The following is a 23563-nucleotide window of genomic DNA, read 5'->3' as shown; positions in this document are numbered from 1 at the left end:
AACTCATGAATGGGAATTGCTCGATTGAAAAACTTTTGCAATTAAGTTACGAACTGGCTCACGGGCATGCCGTGTCCTTGAAATCTGACGTACGGTAGCGTTCGCCCGAACGCACGTGGTGGGCACGTTCGTATTGAGTTGAAGTGTGTGCCTCAAAATTTTTTGTCTCACCCTCAAAAGTAGCCACCTCACCCTTGGTCTTAATTTGATTTTGACCAAAGCCTTTTCTAAGATGCACGATGATTGATGCCACTAAAGCCATTGGTCGTAGATATGCACGCGCAGTGGTCCCCGAACAGGACCTTTCTAAATTGCCCAGCACAGCCTTCAGAGACCCATTCTGGCCTGCAGAGGGCCTGTGATGAGCCGTAGAGAATACATTATTGAAAGCTGAGGGCCCATTCTGACCTGCACACGGGACATCCCACTTCCAAACATCAATGGATTTTACAATGTCTATGGGGGCCAGGGGCGGATCTAGCCTGGAGTTTTTTTTTGGGGGGGGGGGGCAACCGTTCGTGGCCAGCTGGCTGGTGTGGGATCCGAGGTCCAGTGCATGGTGCCTCCCGCGAGTACCTAGTAGGGACATCATCAAAACCGAAAAAGCACCGAAATGCTTTTGGATCTTAAACAGAAGTTAAAACAAAACAGTTAAAACAGTGAAACTTAAAACAGACGGTAGGTAGGCGAAACATTTCTGAAGTTCTGGAAATGTTTTTTTTTGGGGGGGGGAAACATACTCTCAGAGGTTTTGGGGGCCATGCCCACGTGCCCCCCCCCCTGGATCCGCCTATGACGGGGGCAGGGGGCCACGCATCCCGATGTTGCATTACATTGGAGGTTGCATTTGTGGTCATATGTCATCAGTACAACGGTGTGAGCTGGTGACGCATCAATGTCTTCTAGGATGCACCGACGGCACGCATATTAGCGTGACGGTGCCTGCCAGCCCAGAAAATGCGTATGTGAACCGAAAAGGACAAACGAGCCTGAACTTGATGGCTGTTGCCGGATCAAATCGTCAATTCCTGGCAATAGAAGCGCACGCCACCGGGCGAGTCCATGACCCCCGCTTGATGCGTACCTCGGGCCTCCCGGAGTTGTGAGTAGTAGAAAAGCCATGAATAGACAAGCCAGTAAAGAGTAGAAAGGCCAATAGTAGAAAAATCATGAGTAGAAGCCATGAGCCAGTACATAGGCACAGCTATAAATATTTTTTACGACAATAACCATACATGCATTCCAAATATGCCGTCACCCATACATTCCAAATATGCCACCTCTTTTTGGTGTGTCACCAGTGTCTGTCATGTGTCCTGGAGGAACATTTCCACATATCGGTATCCGTATCGTGTGGACCAACAGCAATGCCTAAACATGGCCCGCGCATGACTTAAAAAAACGTTGACCTCTTTTCAGTTTTGCGAGCGGCCAATCAATGCCAGGTGGGCTGCTTCTGGGGGACAGCACCTACCCCTGCCTCCCCTGGCTGATGACTCCGATTGCTTTGCCGGCAACAGATGCCGAGAGAAGGACTTTGGACTTTGATATCCAACCATCACGTTATATCATATATCAACATTGCCCGTAAATACTTTATTACCAATGAAGCATCGCCGTTATTCACAGATGTTCGTTCATAGTCGTATTCGTAAAGCAAACGCGTCTGTATTTTAACTGGTATTCTGCAATCTAAACGCAAATGTCATTTGCTTCCAATAGGTACAACAGCGCGCATTCAAAAACACGGGTCATAGTCGAAAATGCTTCCGGAACATTAAAGATGCGCTTCCCAGCTTCACATGGCAAGAAGCTGCGTCTACGCAAGATCGAGACGTCAATCAAGGTCATCGTGTGAGTGCATTATTTTAAAAAGAAGTTAATTTATCCTGAATCCGAAAAGAGAAATTTAGAGCGCCCACTTCGTGAGCACATCTCAGTGAGTTGATCATGCAGTGTGCGAATAGAACTTCACCGACTTATTACGATCGTATGGACTTCTGGCACGTACACTCCTCTACCGGAAACATCGGGTGAATAGCGAAAATATTTGACGAGAAAACCTGTTGGGGGGAGGGGGAAGTCACGCTCTCTCCTATCTATGTGCTTGCGTTCCTTACCATAACGTGTGTGGTCATAAGTTCCGAACTGTCATCGTGTCGACTCTCATAGTGTTTACGCTGTTCCAGAGCGTGCGTCATCTTACACAACCTTTGCCAGTCGGCTGGGGGTGATGGCGCATGGCTGCTAGACGGGCTGGCGGCTCTGCCCGCAGAACAAGACAACGTTGAGGACGATCCTATCACGGAAGGGGGGCTGGTCGGCCGGGACGTAGCAGCCCAAAGACGCGCTGGCTTTGCCAGACGCGCCGAGCTAGTGCGGCTTTTTCGGCGATGGGGGCCAGTCCATGCGTTATGTTAGTTATGTGTCAGGAAAACTTTGCGTGATAGAATATCTCATTTATGTATCATACAATCTGAGTTATTTGTTGATATGATATACGTTATTGTTCGTAAAATGCCTGTATCATCCCCGCCACCGAAGACATATGGCCACATGAGAGGGCAGTAACTCAAGCAGTACATGCTTTTTTTGCATTTAATTGGCAAAAATATTCAACGCACTAACAAATGTTCTCACATTCCATTACTACCAACAAATGTCTCAAAGCCCAGTATTTTCAAAAGAGACAAGACATGACATGCCAAAAAATACTTCAATAACGTTGAGAGCGTGATTTACCAGCCACCGATGCAAAGTCGCTCCAATACCACAACCAACAACAGAACAAGACCAGTGGTGGGCAACTGACACGTGACGAGCGGAAGGTAAGTGCCAGCCCCACAAAACCAAGCCAGGAGCGTGACAGCGGGATTTAAAATGATAATTTTGATGAGCCCATGACAAGGTCCAAAAATTCCGCACTGGGCATGTCTCCGCCGGCCTCGAGGCATTGTGCCAAAATTTCCGGCAAACGGCTCTCGTTTATGGTCCGCACCTGCGCCCTTTCCTCGTCTGTTTGGTCCGAGTCCGGGATAGCCAAAAGAGCGTGGTAGCGAGTGCGGAGACTCGCTCTCTCCTCCTGGCTGGGACCAGCCGGCGTGGCAGTTACCTCCCGCGCGGGGCGGGTGCGCTCGCCTCCACCGGTCTGCGGCTGTTGTTGGGGACGGATGGAGCGACTCGGCATCCGTGTCTGGCATCAGGCTGCGATTTTTGCCAAAATTAATCAGAAATTTTGCAGGGTCGGTGGGTGCCGTCATTGGTGGCGATGCCGATTGCTTCTGCACCTCCAGCAAGCGGCGATCATTGCTGCATTCTTGCACTGATATGAAGGCGCCCGGCACCGCCGTGATGTCTTCGTCAGCATCTTTGCCTGAAACCGCGATGGAATTTACATTGGGATTATTTTTAATCAGTACAGCGGGTAAAGGCTATCTGCCATCACTATGTCGATGAGGGTCATCACTATGATGATGAGGGTCAGAGGCCGCGCCGCTGCGAGCAGACGACAGCCGCCGCGCAAGGCAATCAAGTGAGCACAGTGACGAAACAGACGCCTCCACAGCGAGCGGTGCGGGTCACTGGCAGAGGAGCTACCCTACGCTCGGGCGCGGGGCCCTTATTTCAGTGATAGTATCAGAGCAGTCTTGGCCCTGTAGTGAAATCAAGCAATCAGGGCCCAGCTGTGCCAATGACCAGATGCAATCGTCACTGGCATGTGCTGATCAAGGCAACAGTGATGCGCACATATCTCATGGTGTTTTTTTTAAATTTACGCAGCAAGCAGTTTGTGCAGGTCTTACCTCGCGTGGACCGCAGCTGGTTGGCATAGAGCCCGTGACGGAAGCCACGGGCGTCCATGCTGCCCTTCACCAGGCCAATTGCTTGGCCAGGTCCAGCACGGCATCCCAGCCAGTCTGCCGCCTGGCCTGGCCACTGCAGGACTGGAATCGTCCGAAAAGTATCTGCAAGGTGTGGGGACATCACGTGTTTATTGAGCAATCCGGGCTAGTAAAGCAATTAAAATGGGAAATTAAAGCAGTTCAAGCAGGAAATGGCCAAAGTGTAACGTAATTCACGGCCATCACTTCTTGAGTGTGTCATGAGGCGAGTGCCAGGCGGGAGCTGCGCGCTACAAACGTCCGCCCGCGGATGCCGGCGGCGCAAGTAGACGCCGGCACCCGGACGGTAGCCAGCTATCTTGAGGCGGCAGAGCATCTGTGCCGGCATCGCACAGCAGTGGTGCGAAATATCGAACTGCTTGGTGGTGACGAGCATGTAAGTGTTACCAAGGCGTCTTCAATGCATTGCCTAACTAGGAAGCCAGCATCCTGCGATGAATGATAGAGAGGCATCTCTGGCTTTGGGATTGTGTCATGACCTGCAACTCTAGTAGTGTTCTCACATGATCATTTTAGGAGCATGTCTTGGCGGCTTCATCCAGGTCACATCGTAGTTTTTTTGCGCGCTGTTTTAGCTCATCTAACTATAGACCATTTTCAGACATTTGGTTGAAGTCTAAAAGCGCTGAAACAACTTAGAACCAAAGACACCGATTTATAGCGCGAGTTGGACCTCATGGGGACCTAATTGTGTCATCTTTTGGGGTATCTATGTCCATGGCCTTAAATTCAAACAAGAACAAACAAGATCAAACTAGATATTGATGTCAAAATATCCAGACGTCCTCAGACAACAAGCTTTAACCTAGATACGTTTTTGAAGCAAGAAATTACTTAAGGTCATGTTGGGTCACTGACTCCTTGTCGTCAGAAAGTCATTATGGCAAATAAATGACATTGGCTGTGAACTGGTGTTGTGAAAATTGTCTCTTTGTAATTTGAATCCAGATTCGCATCGCATTGTCCCAGACGGCGTGTTCGTCGAAGCAACAGCTTCGCAACAGTTCGTCGAGCTAAACGGGTGGTTTGTACGCTTTAGCAAAGCGAGACTTCGTGGAAGGCGGTCACCTGGGAGTGCCCCAAATCCAATGTTGTATCCATGTATGTGTTGCTGTGTAAGTTTCCCAGCGTGATGGGCCAACATGCGCGGACGGGGTTCGTCTGTCTGTCGAGGTCTGTCTAAACACACCAAAGCTACGGTGACCAATGACAATACGTGACCTGCTTGGGCGTACAAAGTGTTGGACTCGGGGTGCTACAAGTCATGCAAACATTTGGCTAGCCGGCCAGCTAGCCAATGAACTGCTGCTTCGTAAGCCGCTGGCTTTAGCCTTTGGTATGCGAGACACCTGTGCTGCGGTCATCTACGATTACGATGGGACTCTAAATTGGCAGCCTTAGACGTTACACGCTTCAAACTCCGGGAATATCGTCTCTAAGACGGACTAAGACGGACTTCACATACCAAGATTGAGGTAGATCAATACTGAGATGTAACCTGCATATGCTTGTAATAGATTTGACTTGAGGACATCCATGTCACGGAGGCATGGACCCAGGGACTAAAAATTCGGTGAATAGAGAGATTCCAACGCAAGACATTAAAATGTGCCGCATTTAACTTTTGCAAAAGTGTGGTGGCATAATTATAGGTAACGGTTTCGACTTCAGTCTACACCTGCCTCTACTTGATGCATGAAATAAATTATTCAGCATGCGCTTTGTCCTTTGCATACCCAAGTGAGGTCATACAACGTTTAAGTTGTTTAACCGTCACGCTACGGGAGTTTGCTGACCTTTACCCTGGGAAGGGGGGAGGGGAAGCTCAGTTTGCTCACCGTCGCCCTGGGAAGGAGGGGGGGGGGGGGAGGCTCATAGGCCCTCCTTGATATTTCAAAAACTAAGCAACGTACAGCGACAGAAAAAGGACATGGGAGGACTTTGCCAAATTTCATCATATATGTGCGACTTGACAATAGTAAATGTGACCTTTCACAAGTCCATCAGGTGGCTTGCATCGAATTATTGCTTCCTATATATATATATATATATATATATGTTCCAAGTTTGAAACGAAGCACGGTACGACCAGGTACAACGTGGTGTCGAATAACACTTGAAAAACCCCTATAGTGATAAGGTCCTGGTGCATATCGGCACATGTGATTCCTTGCGTGTCATGTCCGGTCAAAGGGGGGGGAGGGGATTATTGCATTGGGCTGTTCGACGTTCTCAAGGGCCCAAAACTGCATCAATGAAGGAGATATGGTTCGAGAAACCTTCAAAGGTTGCAGCGCATATGCCATTCGGTTTTAAATTGTTCGACTTTAAAAGAGGCAGGCAGTCGAAAACGCCAAGTCGTGCCCTGGCTTTACCTTGGGCGGCCTGAACTTAAAGACAACGGAACGATTCTAATGAACCTCAGACCAGGTACCGTGATGAAGAAAAAGAGGTCTCCAAACTTGCTGTGGAATGCATTTCCCGGGGGATTAAACATTTTGTCACTGCTACGGAAAACGTCGCTGACATGACCTTGAGAGGCATGTCATAGATCATCAGCCGTCGCGGCTAGAAACATCCTCCGTGTGCAAAACGTGTCAAAACACGTGGTAACTCAGCTACCCAAAATATTACCAACCGTGGTTACCACCGTTCGCAAGTTACGACAGAAAAAACACTTCTGAAGCCCTCCATGCCCCTCGTAGAGCGAGAGTTTCCAGTTAGTTACAGCGCTTATCTTCAGTTGTAATGCCTGCCTTCTCGCCTGCAATCAGGTTGTAGCAGCAGCTGCCATGGCTGGAGGAGCCTTCCCGGCCGCCGGAGCCGCCGGCATCGCCGGAGCTGCCCAGGCCGCCGGAGTCGCCGGAGCCCCCGGACCTGCTCAGGCCGCTGGAGCCGTCAGAGATGCCCAGCCGGCCGGAGCCGACGGAGCCCCCGGACCTGCTCAGGCCGCTGGAGCCGTCAGAGACGCCCAGCCGGCCGGAGCCGACGGAGCCCCTAGAGCCGCCAGAGCCGGTCAGACCGCTGGAGCTGTCGGGGCCCCCGGTGCCCCCGGAGCAGCCCAGGAAGCCCATGAAGCGCCGACAGAAATTTTGACATAATAAATCAGTTGAGGTGCATAAAAGCAGCGGGCCGTTGCTGACAAAAACAAAACTATTGGCATGCAACGTAATGGTTGAGGAGTGTTTGCAGCGTTGGGATGCAGACCCCTTCAGATGTACGTAAATAATAGCATATGGTCATCGTGGCAAAACGAACACAAATGGTGATAACGCGAAATTCTGTACTTGTTTCACTTCAACGCAGCAGGTGAAGAATTTCAAACATGCTAGGCTATGAATGCTGATGTGTTGCTCCCTTACCCCGTAGGAATGCCAGATATGCCTGCAGCTGTGGGACAACCAGGTCCGCCGGGGCGCGGTCCTACCCTGCCTGCATGCCTACGGCTGCACGCGGCGCCTGTAAGCAATCCAGGCGCGGGCGCCCGGAAGGCGGGCCAGGTGCCCATTCTGCCGAGGCCGCTTCTGGGAGCCTCCCAGAGAGTTCTCTTTGTAAACGCGGGAGAATGTGTCGCGGTGTTATAACGCTTTTTAAAAAATACATCTGGAAAACGTGCATGGTTATTTATATCCGTTAGTACGTAGGGGAGCCGAGATGTAAGGAAACCAGAAGAGGCTGGGAGAGTGCTGTCGCTTTGCGAAGCGCAATGCGATGGGAAAAGGGAACGTAAGCGAGAAGCGAGTCACCGTCGTTTCTGAGCATAACACCACTGAAGGAGAGACGATATGCATAAAATGTGATGACAAATACACAATCCCTAACCCAAGCGTGCTCGCAACTTGCTATTGACACGAACGAAACAACAACGCAGGGTCAGCACCTACAGCTGCTGATGAGATCCGGTGCTGGACACATGTTGGTGCGGAGATCATACCTGCATTGTTAACAATCTACGAGTGCTCGCTTTTTTGCCACGTTGGGGTCAAACCATTGGTTTAGTGCCGAGGGTCGTGGAAAATACCCATCAATGTTTTCCAATTGCGTCACAATTGAAATATCTTTAATCTTTTCCTAGAAATGCGGTTGCAAAGTTCCTGTTGAATTATCTGATTAGATCTGTTTTTCCTTCAGCGAAATTTCACACAAAGACACATTCAAGGAATGCGCCGCCTATCAGCAAAGAAAATCACACCGACAAAGTAACGGGGTTCTTTTCCTATTGCACATCACCGGCTACTTCTTGCTCAATCAAGGATGTAGTTGCGCGAAATAAGAAGATCAGGCAAAACGGCCCCTTCGGTAAACATGAATATGTCTTAAATGTTTTTAATTGAATTTTTTATCATTTTATTTTATTTATTCAATTACATTGTTTTTTTTTAATTGCTTGCAGTGTCTATTCGCGAGCCTCCACCTACGTTGTTTTTGTTAAATGACTTGGCTCTCAGTTCGCATGCATGTGGTTCAATTAATTGCATGCAATAGAAACAGAACAGTCATGCTAAGAAATGGACCCATATTTGCTAAAGACGTGTTGCTAAGCCACGGAGCAATTTCGGTTTAGCGAGCAGAAGATGAGCAGAGCATTTATGCTGCATGCAAAAGGCTGCGTTATTCTTAAGACCCAATATAACATGGAGTAGAAATGCCACTTGGTTCACTGAAGTTTTGAAAAGTGTCAGCAAAACAGCAGCTTGGTGAGCATGTTGGGGCCATTGTGAATGTACGGAGCGAGGGCGTAATGAATGTGATTTAACGGTAATAGGTCCTTGTGGGAATCCGGATTCAACCCCTGCTGCGTCATGGCCCCAACGTTGGCGTCTGCAGGCAACGGCGCTCCGTACAAAGGGGACAGAACAATATGCATTGTCCTCACAACGAAAGGATAGGATTGTTTTTGACATACAATGAAGCAAATACTCTTTTGTCTGACTTTGTGATGTGGGTCACCGCTTGTCTTTGGCGCGTCAAAGGTGTAAATCGGTAGCGAACGGCCAGAAATGTTTCCAAGTGGAGCGGGGTCCGGAGCTCGGTGAGCACACATTGCGCCGATTTTCAACTTTTTGTCAGGAACCATCTATGACTAAACAACAGATGCGGGTCTGAGCGGGGGGAGAGGGGTGGATTATGGTACCTGGCGTGAAATCCTTTGATTTGTGCCTCAAAATTCAAATTCCGGATTCTTTTCGTACAAATACTGCAAATCCGAAGCAAACCAGCAAATCAAACAGCAACCATGCGCGTTATCCATTGGATGCTACGGACGGCTTGTTGGCACAGCACGCATTGGAGCTTTCTGGATTATGTGATATCGTATCTCATGCGCAGTACTTTCAGCTCTGGCCAGGCACTCAGAAGCAGTGCGGAAGCTTAAGAAGAGAGCTTGCGACAATTTCGGATCCAACTCGGAGGCATGGAGCAGAAATCTTGGTACATGGGGCGCGCATGATCAGACGTCCTGGTCGGTAGACCCAAATTTTGCTTACGACCCAGAGGAAAGCACCGTCAAGCTGCAAAGCAAGTAGACAGGTAGCCGATCCACGGCTGCCTTCGCACAGGCCCAGCGAGCATGTGGAGAGCGCAGGGCAGGACGCTACAGGCCGCTCCCAATAATGGCAGTGACGCAAAGCCGAAAGGGAATGGAAGGGTATGTTACCCTGGAAATGAACACCCAGACCGCGTAACGGGCTTTCCGAGCACTTGTAGTTTCTCGCACCTCGGTAGATGGCGATAATGATAACCAGGCAGTAAAAGCCGAGCAGTTGTCAGGTCGGGAGATGCGCCACACGGCTCCCCCACAGTCGCTGCCGTCCCAAGCCGCTCTCTCATTGGACAAGTGCCTTACTACGTCATTCCGCCCACCGCACACGAAAACGGCCCGCGGCAGACGGCGGACCGCGCTCGGAGCAGCGGTAATGTTCTCCGCCGACTCTGCATGCCCGGCAGAGGCTTCCGGGAACGCCGCTGACAGTCAATAGAGGCTAAGATTCATACCCTGACGGCCGCCCCAGAAACAAAATTGGGCATTCTGTACCTTGGACATTGTGTACCATGGCGGAATCAAAATGATGGGCAAGGCTGGTTGCTGACCTCCTTAGACCATCGCATTGTCAGCGCGCGTTCGATTTAACAGCCTTGTGTACCGGACGGAGGTCAAACAGCTTTGCGTTTTGCCGCTAAAGACCGTGGTGCGTCAGTAATGCCCGTTGATGTTCCCATATAATATTCCACTATCAGTTAGACATAACATTCATGTTGAGGGTGAGATGATGTGATGGTCGAGATGACGTGTGTTTTGGCTGTTTTTGCCGTTACCTAGTCTAAAATACTCCGTGACTTGTCCGTGAATGTTTAAGCCGTGACTTCAAGTCATGTGCGAGCGTAGAACATGCGTGGAAAGCATACTGAAAACGCCCATAATGCCGACCATGTCTAGCATATTCTTAAGTATATTGTTGTGTCTCACCCACCGCGCTGCAGGACTCACCTGCTGCTCGTAGTCGACACCGCGTGCACTGGCGGGAAGCAGCGCGGGCGCTGTTCTTCGTGGATGGCCCGAGGCGGTTAGTTCGGGAACCCGTTGCCAGGGGCGTCACCTTGTCTGTCTGTTACGCCGGCTCTGGAGCCGGGGCCAGCCGCCAGGTGGCGGGGACAACCGTGCCAGGCGGCCCAGCTGCCGCAGCCGAGTTGGCGCACGCGCAAGGAAGCGAATGTCTCAACCCGGGGCATGCATAATGAGGGACGCGGGGAATGGTCTTTCCAGGCACTGCGGGCCTGCTTCATCCGGCCTCTCTGGGGTGAGTTCTTGGGGATGGTCTAAGGAGGGTGCGACTCTACGGCCTTGCGGTTTGACTTTCATCGACCTTTTTTTGATGTAACGTTCTGCAGCGCCAGCCGTCACCGCGAATTACCAGGACGCATCAACGTGCCTCGTTAATGCGTCGTGGTTCAGTGCTAGGCACACTTGCTTTGCCCGGCACATACCACGTGTGTGCGGTCCCGGAATAGTTCGTTTAGCGTTCGCCGCGGAGCAGTCCTGGCACAGGACACGGGACCGCGGAAGAGAAATATGTGCTCATTGCACTTGTGTATTAAGTTTGCTATCCTAATGATCAGACGAATGTTTAGAGACATTTAACACTCCGGAATACGGCAGATGTTTTAAGGCTACATTTCGAAAGCACACAATTAAAAATTATGCCGCAGACCCTGAACAGAATACAATGTGCAGTCAGTTGAAACAGCCGCAACGCCGCAGCCGCTGGAACAGCCGCAACGATGACGTGCCTAAGTTGTGTGTCTCTGCGGCTACTAACGCGCGAGCTGAAACTGTTCAAGTCATGAAACATGATGGCGCACAAAAACCGTCTAAACGTATCATGTTCGGGTGTTCCGGACCTCTCCTGCGACCGCGGTGATGACCAGTGTTCAGACCAAGGTGATCTGGCAAAACGCATCAACACACGCCCGGGTGGTCGGCTGAGTACCCTTCGCTCGGGTGGGGGTCAATTTGAGCGCCCTGAGGCTCGAACCTTAAGAAAGCTGGGGGCATTTACTTGACGGGGTGGGCTAGCCTGTATGCGAACTCACTTGTGTCAAAACTTCGGGTTCCTAGGTTACGACATTGAGGCTAAAGAAGTCAAACAAGGTCACACTTCAGATTCATTTTCAAAATGCCCTCAGGACTCACGCAATTGCCGTGAACCTAGATAACTGTTTTAAGCAAGTGGTTAGCGGTTTTTGTTTAAGGTCGGTTAACTTGCTTAACTTAGAAGGTCAAGGTGACCAAACAAACTACGAGATTGCTCCGATTTTGCGATTCAGATAAGCCACCGGGATTACGCTAGGCCTTATGTCCCCAAAAACGAAATGTTCATACAGGTCAGTTAAAGTCAGTGACCTACCAGTGAGTGGCCAGTGAGTCTGACCTGTAAAAAGTCCAAGGAAAAGGCTGTTGCGGTCCTTGTCATTGATAAATTTGAAATGAGTACCAGAATCTACCTCTATAAATAGGCTCTCGAGTGAAAAGGAGCATGTTTTGACCTCGGTCTGATCTTCATACCTGAGCTTAGGTCAATGGTGCTTGTATTTCTACGTTCTATTGGTTGATTGCCTAGATACCATCTCAGAATGAATGACTTCCTGTAACACTACGTTGTCGCATCAGATTGAAAGATTCCCTAGAAATGACCTTCGTTAAAAACCATGGCCTAACTTTGACCTGTCATAGGTCATCAGCCATAAAAGGTACATCTGATCTGTGTACCAAAAGATCGCTATTCAAATGTCTACAGCTATGTAAAGTTTGGCGCGGCTACGCTGCGCCGTTCGGAAGTCATCCTGGAAAAAACCTTCTGAAGTTAAATTGACACCCCACCCGAGCGAGTGTTAAACAACACCACGAAGTTCAGAACCATGCAGCTAGCAAGGCATTCAGCTGCGTAATTTGTGGCATTTCGTTTTGCTTCAGCAGCGTCTTGAAGTATTACCAGACCCACAACCGCAAGAGGTCATACACTTGCAGCCCTCAGGAATTCGCTCTGTGCAAAAATGAAAATGAATCACACCACATCCACGCTCACACCGGGGGGAAGCTGTTTCGTTGCAAAGTTTGTGGCAATTCGTCCCGTCGCCACCAGCATCTAGCTTTTCGTGCTCCGACCTCACCGGTGAGCAGCGGCATAGGTGTGAAGGGTGCGGTAAGCTGTACTGTCGCGGAGGCAGCCTTACAGAGCATTCTCAGTTGGACACTGGTGATGAGCTGTGCAGCGGCGGTTCTTTGTCATTTAACAGGAGAGTCTTGACCGATGTGCAGACTCTCACTCACAGCGATAAGCCATACAGTTGCTGCTTCTTGTCATCTACCAGGAGGCTGCTCATGAATGTGCATACATTTGCTCACAGCGATAGCCGTATACAGTTGTGGTGTCTGTGGGACATCATTTATTGCGGAGTCATCTCGACAGCCGCACGGGCACCCACGTTGGTTGGAATTCATTCAGGTGCCGGGTCTGGGGCAAGTTGTTTGCTCCTACGTCTCATTTCTGCTGATTACCTGAGAACCTATGCTGGCGCATACCTGTGGCATTTACAGGTTGTGTGGAAAATCGTTTTCGAAAATCGAAACAATCGAAGGTCGTTTTCTCGTCCGCGTGAGATGCGTGTCCACGCTTGCGTGCACACGGAAGTGAGACCTTTCAGTTGAGCGGCATGTGGGGAGTCTTTCGGAGGCCGTGCTGGTCTGACATGGTGATGGGTTACACACGTAAGCGAGGAAACATTTGGCTGCAGTGTTTCTGAGAGACCGTTTTCAAGGCGGAGCAAAGAAGGCAATCACACCCGCGTCCACCAGGCTGACGAGCCATTCCTGTGTGAGACCTGTGGCGTGGCGGTCAGTCATCGTGTTGGCTTAACCAGGCCCGTGTTAAGTCACGACAGCGTCAGTGAAAACGCCGTTGACTGTGGTGTTTGTGGGAGAGCATTCTTGCGTCAAAGCATTTGAACTCGACACATTCGGACAAACAACACCGGAAAAGCTTGGATCCCCGACGCATGACAAAGTGTTTACTGTTGGGAGTGACCAGGGTCGGATCCAGTGTTTCGTCAAGGGGAGGCGAGCAACATTTTGGGCCCCCTAGAGTTCAGGCCCCTCCTCCAAAAATCTTCACATTTCAACCATTAGAGTTTAAGACTTTCAGCACGTTTTTGTGTACGAAAACCCAACTTACGGTGCGCATCCTTAGAAAACCAAACGTGCTGCGGATGCACACGCATGGTGCGTAGATCTTTTCTCCAGATGATTGTGAATTCTGTCATTGTTAGGCTAAGTTTTTTTCGGAAAAGCATGGGGAAATGGTGTAAAATTGTTGGTTAAATAACATAACAATCTAGCATGAACTTGATTCCTAGCTTGCTTACCGCTAGCCGGCTGATCGATGTGATCAGCTGATGGCTGATGACTAACGCAGAGTTTTTGCTTTGTTTTCAAGGAGGGCAAAATATCCTAGTATTTAGAATGTAGTAAGAGGGTGATGCGCAAGCATCAATAACCAACGGAAATGTCTCATACGACGTCGGCGCCACGTAAAATTATGTTTGACATTTGCGGTTAAACACTCATCGGGGCATATCCCATTGCTGCTCCGAGGCTGCACTAGGGCCATTAGAGACGAAACCTGAGCGATTACGGGTGCTACGGCGGGACAACAGAGAGGCTTCCCTCAACAAGCATAGGGTCCTCAAAGCGAGCGGGAAGAACCGCAGACCAACATGGTTGGCCCCCGAATGATCCGGAATACCCCGGCAGCCGGCAGGCAGGCTGACAGGCCAGAGCACAGGACCCTCTGAGCAAAGAGGAATTATCGAAGACCAGTGTGTGTGAATGAATGCCCCTGTGCGACCAAGAGCGCCCGGGCAGGTTAACAGAAAGGGACTCCGATGGGAGTGAAGGGTCCTCCGTAAACGAGATCAAAGGGAAAGAGACCTAAATCAATGTGGAAGGCGCCTAGGCGTCGAGTGGCTTGGTGCCTTCCTTATACAGGCCCCAGCAACAGAACAAGGCCCTCCGAGCGAGTGGAAATAACCCAATACAGACATGAATGGACCCTGAGCAACTTGGTGTATCCTGCATTTGGGGCCCTGACAACAGCGTATCGACTGGACAGTGAAATGAGCCTTAAAATGTCGCGCAATTACCACCCTCCTAATCAGCGAAGAGTTAATCGCGTCTACTCACGGGCTCGTCACTTTCGCCTGTGACTGTTCTTGGTCGTCTGGAGGCTCAAAGGCGTCCAATTCTGTGCCGTTTTGTGTGAGAAAACTGCGTCATTTTGAATGTTCCTGGGTTCCCGGAGCCTATAGATCCCCTCCGGGCACAAGGTAGGGTGTGGTTCCCTCTCCCCCAATTCAACACACACACACACACACACACACACACACACACACACACACACACACACACACACACACACACACACACACACACACACACACACACACACACATATATATATATATATATATATATATATATATATATATATATATATATATTGTACGCATACGTTTGTACATGTGAGCTTGAATTGCCAAAAGCTTCAATGTCTAGGTTTTATGAAACATATACATAACGTGGTTATTAACAGGTGTACGTTGGACGTCCCCCGCGGGATAAGTTCTCTTACTGTCGTAGACTTCCTTCTTCCAGCAGTGGACTGACATGTTATTTCAAATGCTGTGGATCATTTGGTGTGCCAATCAAGTTAGGAAGTGCCACCTCCCTGCATGCCGCTGGTGCTTAATTGAAAGATGCTCAGTCCATCGAGCGTCAGCCGAGCATACAGCGGGCCGGTAAATGACCCCAAAAGGCTGACCCAACGTACACCACGGGCGAATGGACCCCAAGCGTCTGTTTTCAATTCACTCGCAAATCACATCACACACAATGAGAATCATCACAAGAAGGCGATGCGTGCGATGCTCGATCTCTTAAGATAACCGACAACCATATCCGGTCACAGTTTCAGGCGTTTCCCCAGAGAACGCCGACATCCGTGTCACGACACACCCGTCTCGTCTGTGCTGTGCTGTGCTGCTGTGCTGTGCTGTACCGCTGTGTGTGCTGCTGTGTGTCGTCAGAGCTGTGCCCTGTGCCCCGCGCCGCGCTCCGCTCTGTCACCAGCCAGGTGTCACGCTCCAGGGTGTCCCTGACGTATCGGGTGAAGTCGGCGCATAAGCTGAAGCTCACGGACAAGCAGCTGCTGCAGTGGCTGTTCCCGATTCTGCTCATTATGGTAAAGAGTCGGCGACTAGACATTGGGTGCAACTGCTCGTCGACGTGACTCAATTCACGTGTTGGGTGAACGTTTTTAAATGCAGAACGCAGACTGCCGACCGGTGTCAGTTGTGTGACCTGTTTCAGTCGGTGGTTCTGCTTCATTCGGCGAAATTGTTTCTTGTCCAGTTGAAAGCCCAGGATCCAGTTGGAGACTGGTAAAAGTGGGCTGCCTTGTGTTCGTCGGCAGACTAGTGTCCTTTTGGCAGATTTTGCCACTTTCACTTCGCAGCCCTGCGTTAGTTCGCATACGTGTCTGTTGTAGTGTAGTGTTGTAGTTGTAGTGAGGCCTGTATCAGCTGTCGGACCCGTGTCACCCCTCGCGACACCTGAATCGTGTCACTCCCCATGACACCTGACCTAGTTCTTGACACCTGACCCGGTTCACCCCCCATGACACGGGACCCGTGTCACCTCCGGGGACACATGATCCGTGTCGTATTCCATGACACCGGATCCGTGTCGCCTCCCATGACACCGAACCCTTGCCACCTCCCGTGTGTCCGTACGCTGCAGATCATCTACCTGAGCTCGTGGACCATCAGTGACCCTCCGAAGGCCGTCGTTGTGCGGGACGCCGAGGGCCTCCAGTTCCGGCAGTGCGAGTTCGGTTGGTGGGACCACTCCATAGCGGCAGGTCAGCCCACACCCCCGCCCACAGCCCAGTATGTCGTCACGAACGTGACGACACCGGTCACGCCCGTGCTCTGACTGCGCATGATGCACGCCTGTGCTCTGACTGCGTATGATGCACGCCTGTGCTCTGACTCGTGCCAAACTGCTACAGAGGGGCAGAGCTTCATTCCTTTTTCGATACTGACATGACATGAACTGACGGTGAACGCCAAACATTGGCTGTTTCGCTTGTCCTTCTGGTGTTTGTCCCACATCGGGCTTAGTTAGCAAGCGCTTGGTCACGCGGCACGTTCCTAATGAAACTCTGGTCGTCCGCGGGACACGTGCCCAGCGGAAGTGACGTCAGAGGCGCAGGTGTTGAAAACAATACCCTGAAACATCGAGCTGTTGCAGCCGCTCGATCAGGTCAATCGATCGGGTCAATTTGCTGGGCCGCCTGACTGCGCAGTTTCACGCCGGTACAGTCGTTATCAGGCGATGTAGTGACTGTTGCTATATGACGATGAAGTGAGTGCCGCTATATGATGATGTAGTGAGCGTCGCTATATGACGATGTAGTGAGTGTCGTCTTATCGCGGTGTAGTGAGTATCGTTATGTGGTGATGTAGTGAGTGTCGTTATATGATGATATGTAGGGTGGGTGGTTATATGGCGGTGAAGTGAGTGTCGTTATACGGCGATGTAGTGAGTGTCGTCGTTATGAGAGTGTCGTTATGTGACGAGAAAGTGACTGTCATTCCGAAAGTTTCTCTCTTGCACACACCATGCCGCGTAGTACAGCGCGAGATGAAATACCGCGGCCGTGAATTGAGGTTTGTATGACGGAGACTATATTTGTGCGGCAGGGGAGCTGCTGTTCCTCTTCTGGGGCATCAAGGTGTGCGTCAACGTGCGGAACGCGCAGACGCTGTTCGACGAGGCCAAGTACATCAGCTGGGCCATCTACAACATCGCCATCGTCAACATTACCATGGCCATGGTGCAGTGAGTGACGACTCGTGGTGGTGGGGTCAGCTGGCGACCGGCCACTAAACCGGTGACGTGGAACGGTGTTGTGTTGCGTTGCCACGGTGACCCGAAAACGCAGGAAGTGGAGGGCCCGGCGAGGACGCGAGGATACTGACGTGGAGCCTCGCGAGGCATTAACGCATCACATGGAACTGATGCATGGAGCGACTGACGCGTGGAGTAGCTCTGACGCACGGCATGGAACTGACGGGCGGTTGGTACTGGCACGACATGGAGCTGGAAGGTCGGGGGTATCCGGCATAAGGTGCGACGTGCAAACTGAAACGCTGTGTGACTGCCACATGGCATGGACATGACGCGCCAGGCGTGCTCAGACACTGCACGAGCTGACTTGTTTGCCAAACAGCTGTCGCCGCTGTAGGCTGAGCTGCGGCTGATGCTGCCTGCGGCTCTGTTTCAGTTTGCTGGTGCCGTCCGGACCGGACGTGAAGTATCTGTGTGGCTTCGTGAGAACCCAGCTCAGCACCACCACCACCATCGCACTCATCCTGGCGCCCAAGGTAGGAGATTCAACGGACTTCGTGAGGACCCGGCTCAGCACCACTAACACCATCGCACTGATCCTGGCGCCCAAGGCAGGAGACTTAACGGTCTTCGTGAGGACCTAGCTCAGCACCACTAACACCATCGCACTGATCCTGGCGCCCAAGGCAGGAGACTGAACAGTCTCGTCAACAGTGCTGTGCCTTTGTTTTTGGTGCCAGAGATAGGGTACGCACAGCACCGCCACCGAGGTGTCATGTGACCCACAGTAGTGCACTCTGGAGCCAGCCGGCGCCCCCGCTGCGCTGGCCCTACAACCCGAAGAAGGAGGCCTGATGGCCGCACACGGTACCCGTTGGAATGATCTCATCATTTCGTTCAGATGCTCGGTGCATAAGGTGGTGTACACAGTGTGCACACGGTGCCGTTATCACACTGGCCTGTTCCTCAAGGTAAGATACTTGGCCCTAACCTTAACGGAGTGTCTGTGGTATTCCCAAGCGGTATTTCTGGGAACGTCATAGAGCGATGGAAGGAAGAGTCGCGACATCTTGGATATTCGAATCCGCTCATGGCGTGCGTTGCACAACAATTGGTTCCAAACCGTGTGAACTCGCTGAGCTGTGAGATTTGGAGGGCCGCAAAGTCGTATTTGCTTCAAAAGTGTTTGGTGTTTTTTTCTTCTTCACTGGCAATGAATGTCACCGATGGGCACACGATCTGCAGAGTGTAACAGTCTGCAACAATATCAATCACCTTTGCAGTTCATGACCTTAATCAATGTGTTGCAATGACTTAGGAAGACAATTTGCTACCATAGATCATGCTTTGACCACTTAGCGCACTAAATCTGATTCAGAACGTGATTTCGCGACAAAAGGGCTAAGTAGGTATCGTGTCATGTAAAGGAAGTCGTGGCCTAAATGTAGCCTTGGATTCTTTAGCATAATGTGTAACCTGAGTTGGGCGTTCATCGGTTGACGCCAAGAGACCGAACCGACTGCGGCTGGTATTTCTGAGACACCATGCTGCCGACGTTTTTTGTCGACGAGATTGTTCAGTTTTGAACGAAATGGCGAGAGGTGCATGCCAGCCTCTTTTTCGCCACGCGGGCAAAAATAGCTCCCGGCTTCAGCGGAGATGTTATGTACACTGCATCACCAATGCACTCTTATTGGCGCCGAGGCTGAAGCGTGCGCCTATCTAGCTGTACCACCTATGCTTTACATGATAGCGAAGTAGCGTGCTATGCAGTCTTATGCGTGCGTGGCAGCGCACCGTGTTCAGGAAGGGCTTCCCTCTTTATAATCGGTATATCCCGCCGCACGAAAACGACTGCATTCGTTTTTCTCTGCCACAGTCTTGCAAATAATGATATCCACAAACGGTTTCCGGTCACCGGCTCCGTATTCCGCTTCTCCGTCATGAACCTCTCGTCTTATTTTGGCCTGGGGCGTGAGTGGTGCGCGGGTGAGAGGCCCTCCTGAAGAGAGCGTCTGCTACAGTTTTACAGAATCGCCGTCGGGCTCGGCGACGAATATGACGCACGGGCTCAGGCCCGCGGCGCCGCCGCCTCCTTCTACCTGAACGGCATCGAGCCAGACGAGGAGGACATCAGCATCTATCGGGAGAATGAAGAACTAAAGGTTCATACTCCCGCTCCTAGAGAGTTGCCTGAAAACTGTGAAATGTGAAATGTTGGTCAGTTGGGTTTCAGCATTTCCCGGTACACCAATTAAAAAGAAAGTGGAAGGTTTCTTGCTGCTGTCACATGCGAACAACAACACAGAACAGAAACTCGCCGTTTGTGGATAGCTGACAGTTTGAACAAGCCTAACTATGTTTGAAGGCACCTCGGTCCACCCGTCTTCTCCGTGACCTATGAAGGCACGTGACCTCTGCGCACAGCTCATGGGTTCCGCGTTAACTATGCCTCCTCTGCGAGCTGCCTTAACTACGGACGTCCGCGTTCTAGGCAAATTATACGACCTCTGTCGCCGGTGTTTGTCACTCGCCCCCGCACGTGTGCGGACACATGACCTTTGTCATGACCTGCATGACCTTTGCAAGCCGACTGACCTATAACCTGCGTCACCACAGGAGGAGGTGCAGAAGCTGGCGGCGCAGATCGAGTTCATGAAGATCGTGCACATGGAGGCCAACAACCGTCATCTGAAACCGCGGCGCGAGGGCTACTTCTCTCAGAGCGCGCCCGGCCGGCGGAAGTCGAGCATTGGCGCGGCGCTGCAGCTGGACGCCTACACCAGTCTGGGGCCCGACAGTCTGGCTCTCAGAGGCAACGAGGTCTGATGGACGGCCCGCAGTCTTGCCGGAGAGAGTCTGGCGGAGCCGGCAGGCCGGGGGCGAAGTCCGTTGGATGTGAGCACTCCACCGGACAGACAGACCGAGGTCCGTCGTGAGTGGGCCCTCCGCCGGACAGACAGCGGTCGATGTCCTCGTGAACATGCAGTTTCCTTGCCAGACTGAGGGAGGGGAAGGGAGCGATGAGGCGCTGGCGCACTCGCAAGGACAAGCTGTGATCACGATGGGCTGGGGGCGGCGTGTCCGCTCAGGGAAGTTCGCTCGGTAGGATGCCCCTCACCGGTCAGAACAACACGTCAACGATCTCGAGGTGGTTGGAGGGGAGGGGGTGATCGGCTCGCGAGAACGCCGGCTTGGGCTGCCAACACTCCAGGGGCGGAGATCCCCGCCTCGGGGCCGAGGGCCGCAGCAATGTCGACCCGACCATGGCCCGCCGGCGCGGCCCGCCCTCTGGCCGGTGCTGGGGTGGTCTGACCCTTTGACCGGTGCTGAGGTGGTCTGACCCTCTGATCGATGCCGAGGTAGCCTAACCATTTGACCGGCGCCGAGGTGGCCTAACCCTGTGACCGACGGCGAGGTAGCCTAACCTTCTGACCGGTGCTGGGGTGGTCTAACCTTCTGACCGGTGCTGGGGTGGTCTGACCCTCTGACCGGCGCTGAGTTGGCCTAGCCCTCTGACCGGTGCTCGGGTGGTCTGACCCTCTGACCGACGGCGAGGTGGTCTGACCCTCTGACGGGCGCTGAGGTGAACGCCGCTGCTGACGGTGCGGGACGGGGACCAGCGGATGCTGACTGAGACATGCTGACTTTGAGAGACTCCGGAGTGGAGCCAGCGTTGACCTGAGTCTCACGGTGAGGTGAGAGACTGGGGCGGGGCAGTATTTTTCCGCTATCTGCGTCACAGGCGAGGCGCGCCGAGTCTGCCGCTATGTGAGCAATTTCAGGGACGGTAGCCCTTCCCGTCGTGTCCTTGCGGTGCTGCCAAACGCGACGGCGAGCTGTGCGGTTTGCGCTTCAAGTGGTGTTCTGCCCTCTGCATGACCGCGGCTTGGTCCCAGGGCGTCACACGTGGTGTTGGCTGTTGCCGTTGGCTGCGGACCACTGGGACAGAGAGAGGGAGAGGAAGGGAGTGTTGGGGGGAGGGATCTATATATCGAATCGTGACCAATGATGTACAGGTCCTCACGCATTACTGCAGCTGCAGCCGAAGTGTTTCTGCTTTTGTAACATGCTTATGAATGATCATGGTGTATATCGTGCGTGTTTTGACGTCTTCAATCCATGTCACAATGCGCTCACCGCCGTGGCGTTTCATTTGTTTTGTGCGTGTGTAAAAACGCCGCGTCCGCGCACGACAACGCGATGTGCTCCATGTGCTCGTTGAACGTCTCGGCGGAAGCTGATTGGCTGCTGTCCAGAGCTTGGCTTTCTGACGTGGTCGCCGGAGGCACCTGTACTGATGCGGGCACGGATGACCTTATCCCATTCAGTGACCTTGCGTAGACTGCGCAGAACTCGTGAGTCGCCTGTCGTGAAACGCCGTAATGACTGAGTGGTGTCTGCTTCGTGTTCGCCCCGAGGTGTTCTGAGTGTTGCTGCGGGCAGGCCGAGTTGGGTTCTGAGGGCGCCGCCGCGCCGCCACGTGTTTTGTGAGTCTCAAAGGTCGCACTCCACATCCCACACACACACACCCACACACACACACCCACACACACCCACACACACACACACCCACACACCCACACACCCACACACCCACACACCCACACCCACACACACACACACACACACACACACACACACACACACACACACACACACACACACACACACACACACCACACACGCACGCACGCACGCACGCACGCACGCACGCACGCACGCACGCACGCACGCACGCACGCACGCACGCACGCAACGCACACGCACACGCACACGCACACGCACACGCACACGCACGCACGCACGCACGCACGCACGCACGCACGCACGCATATCGCGCATCAGAGCTCTTCCGCCCACGTCTTCAAGTGTCGCCGGACGGCGCTGCGGCAGGCGGAAACAATCAAAACAGACGTGTTCGACCTCGTGTTGTGCAGACCGAAGCTCGGTGTTACGCGACGGTTCCGTGGCGGGCTGGCGGGTGGTTGCTGACCTCTTTCAGTGATGATTACGGCAGCATCGAGGTCACAACTTAAGTTCACGCCGTGCGCCCTTTTTTCATCTTTGCTATGAGTGAATGCTATCTTGTCGTGAAAAGGGACAGACAGTCAGTTTAAGGTGACATACCCAGGAATATTTTCAGCAGCCAAATGCATGTGGGATAGATGGATGCACTGTTTTGGCTTTATAAGTCGTTGATGTATATGTGTGTTGATGAGTCGTCGGAACGGCAGGGTGTGACTCGTGTCAAGTGGTAAAATAAACAAGCGACAGTGTCGTTTGAACCCAACTGTCCTGAAAACCTTGTTTTCAGTCATGTACAGCGACGGTGATCCACGCCAGTGTGCGGATCTTGTGTTTCTCTGCACTGGTCAAATCAAGCGACTAGGTTCACTAGCGGCACAGACTGAAGGCGGTATACCAGCGGCTTACATCTGACGTTCTACCTTAGACTGATATCCACTGCTTCGAATCAGATTGCACTAGTTGACCGTGGCTGTGGTTTCTGGGTTCAGTTTGTGCGCACGTTAATTTACAGATAATCCTCGAATACAATACTGCGTAGCATAGTATATAGTATAGAGTCGTAGAATCATGCACCTATTAAATCACTAATGTTAGCCGGCAAAGTAAGTCATTTTCGAGCACACATGAGTACAGACAAACAATTACCGGAATAAACGAAACGAGACGTATGATTTTACAGAGGCAGCAAGCCCTTCGCATTGTATTGCAAAAGAAAGCTTCGCACGATGCGCGCGGGGAATATTGTGCTCAGGTTAGGTTAGATTAGGCAAGGTAAGGTTAGGTCAGGTCAGGTTTGCTGAGGTCATCTTAGGTTTGGTTACGTAACCTCTCTTGTGTGGTACCAAACTTAAACTGTGCTGCGGTTCCACATAGATAAACGATCAAGCTACCATTTGGTACAAAACAACATGAGTGCGCAGACTGGATGAAAAATAATCTGAAACTAATCTTTACTAGTTTTTTAGAGACGACCTATTAGCATATTAGTCTGTAAATTTGGCAAAATCCGGTCTCTCTCTCTCTCTCTCTCTCTCTCTCTCTCTCTCTCCTCTCTCCTCCTCGTCTCTCTCTCTACCTCCTATCTCTCTCTCCTCCCTTCTCTCGGCTCTCGCTCAACTCTATCCTCTCTCCTCTCTCCCTCTCTCTCTCTCTCTCTCTCTCTCTCTCT

The 23563-nt window shown here is 51.8% G+C and overlaps 1 protein-coding gene across 1 annotated transcript in view; it reads left to right on the top strand.

Moving 5' to 3' along the window:
- LOC119093119 (putative G-protein coupled receptor CG31760) overlaps positions 1–20193 on the top strand; it is a 42361-nt gene extending 22168 nt beyond the window's left edge. Inside the window, exons 4-9 of the mRNA XM_037216024.1 lie at positions 15583–15694; positions 16252–16372; positions 17217–17355; positions 17801–17900; positions 19389–19529; positions 19984–20193. Coding sequence (XP_037071919.1) covers positions 15583–15694; positions 16252–16372; positions 17217–17355; positions 17801–17900; positions 19389–19529; positions 19984–20193 — 823 coding nt within the window. The remainder of the gene's footprint in view (positions 1–15582; positions 15695–16251; positions 16373–17216; positions 17356–17800; positions 17901–19388; positions 19530–19983) is intronic.
- Positions 20194–23563: the final 3370 nt, after the last annotated feature.

This window comes from Pollicipes pollicipes, unplaced genomic scaffold (assembly GCF_011947565.3).
Source record: "Pollicipes pollicipes isolate AB1234 unplaced genomic scaffold, Ppol_2.1 Scaffold_1600;HRSCAF=1878_pilon_pilon_pilon, whole genome shotgun sequence".
Lineage (NCBI taxonomy): Eukaryota > Metazoa > Arthropoda > Thecostraca > Pollicipedomorpha > Pollicipedidae > Pollicipes > Pollicipes pollicipes.
Note: the sequence above shows the minus strand (reverse complement) of the source record. Positions and strands in the feature narration are given on the sequence as shown.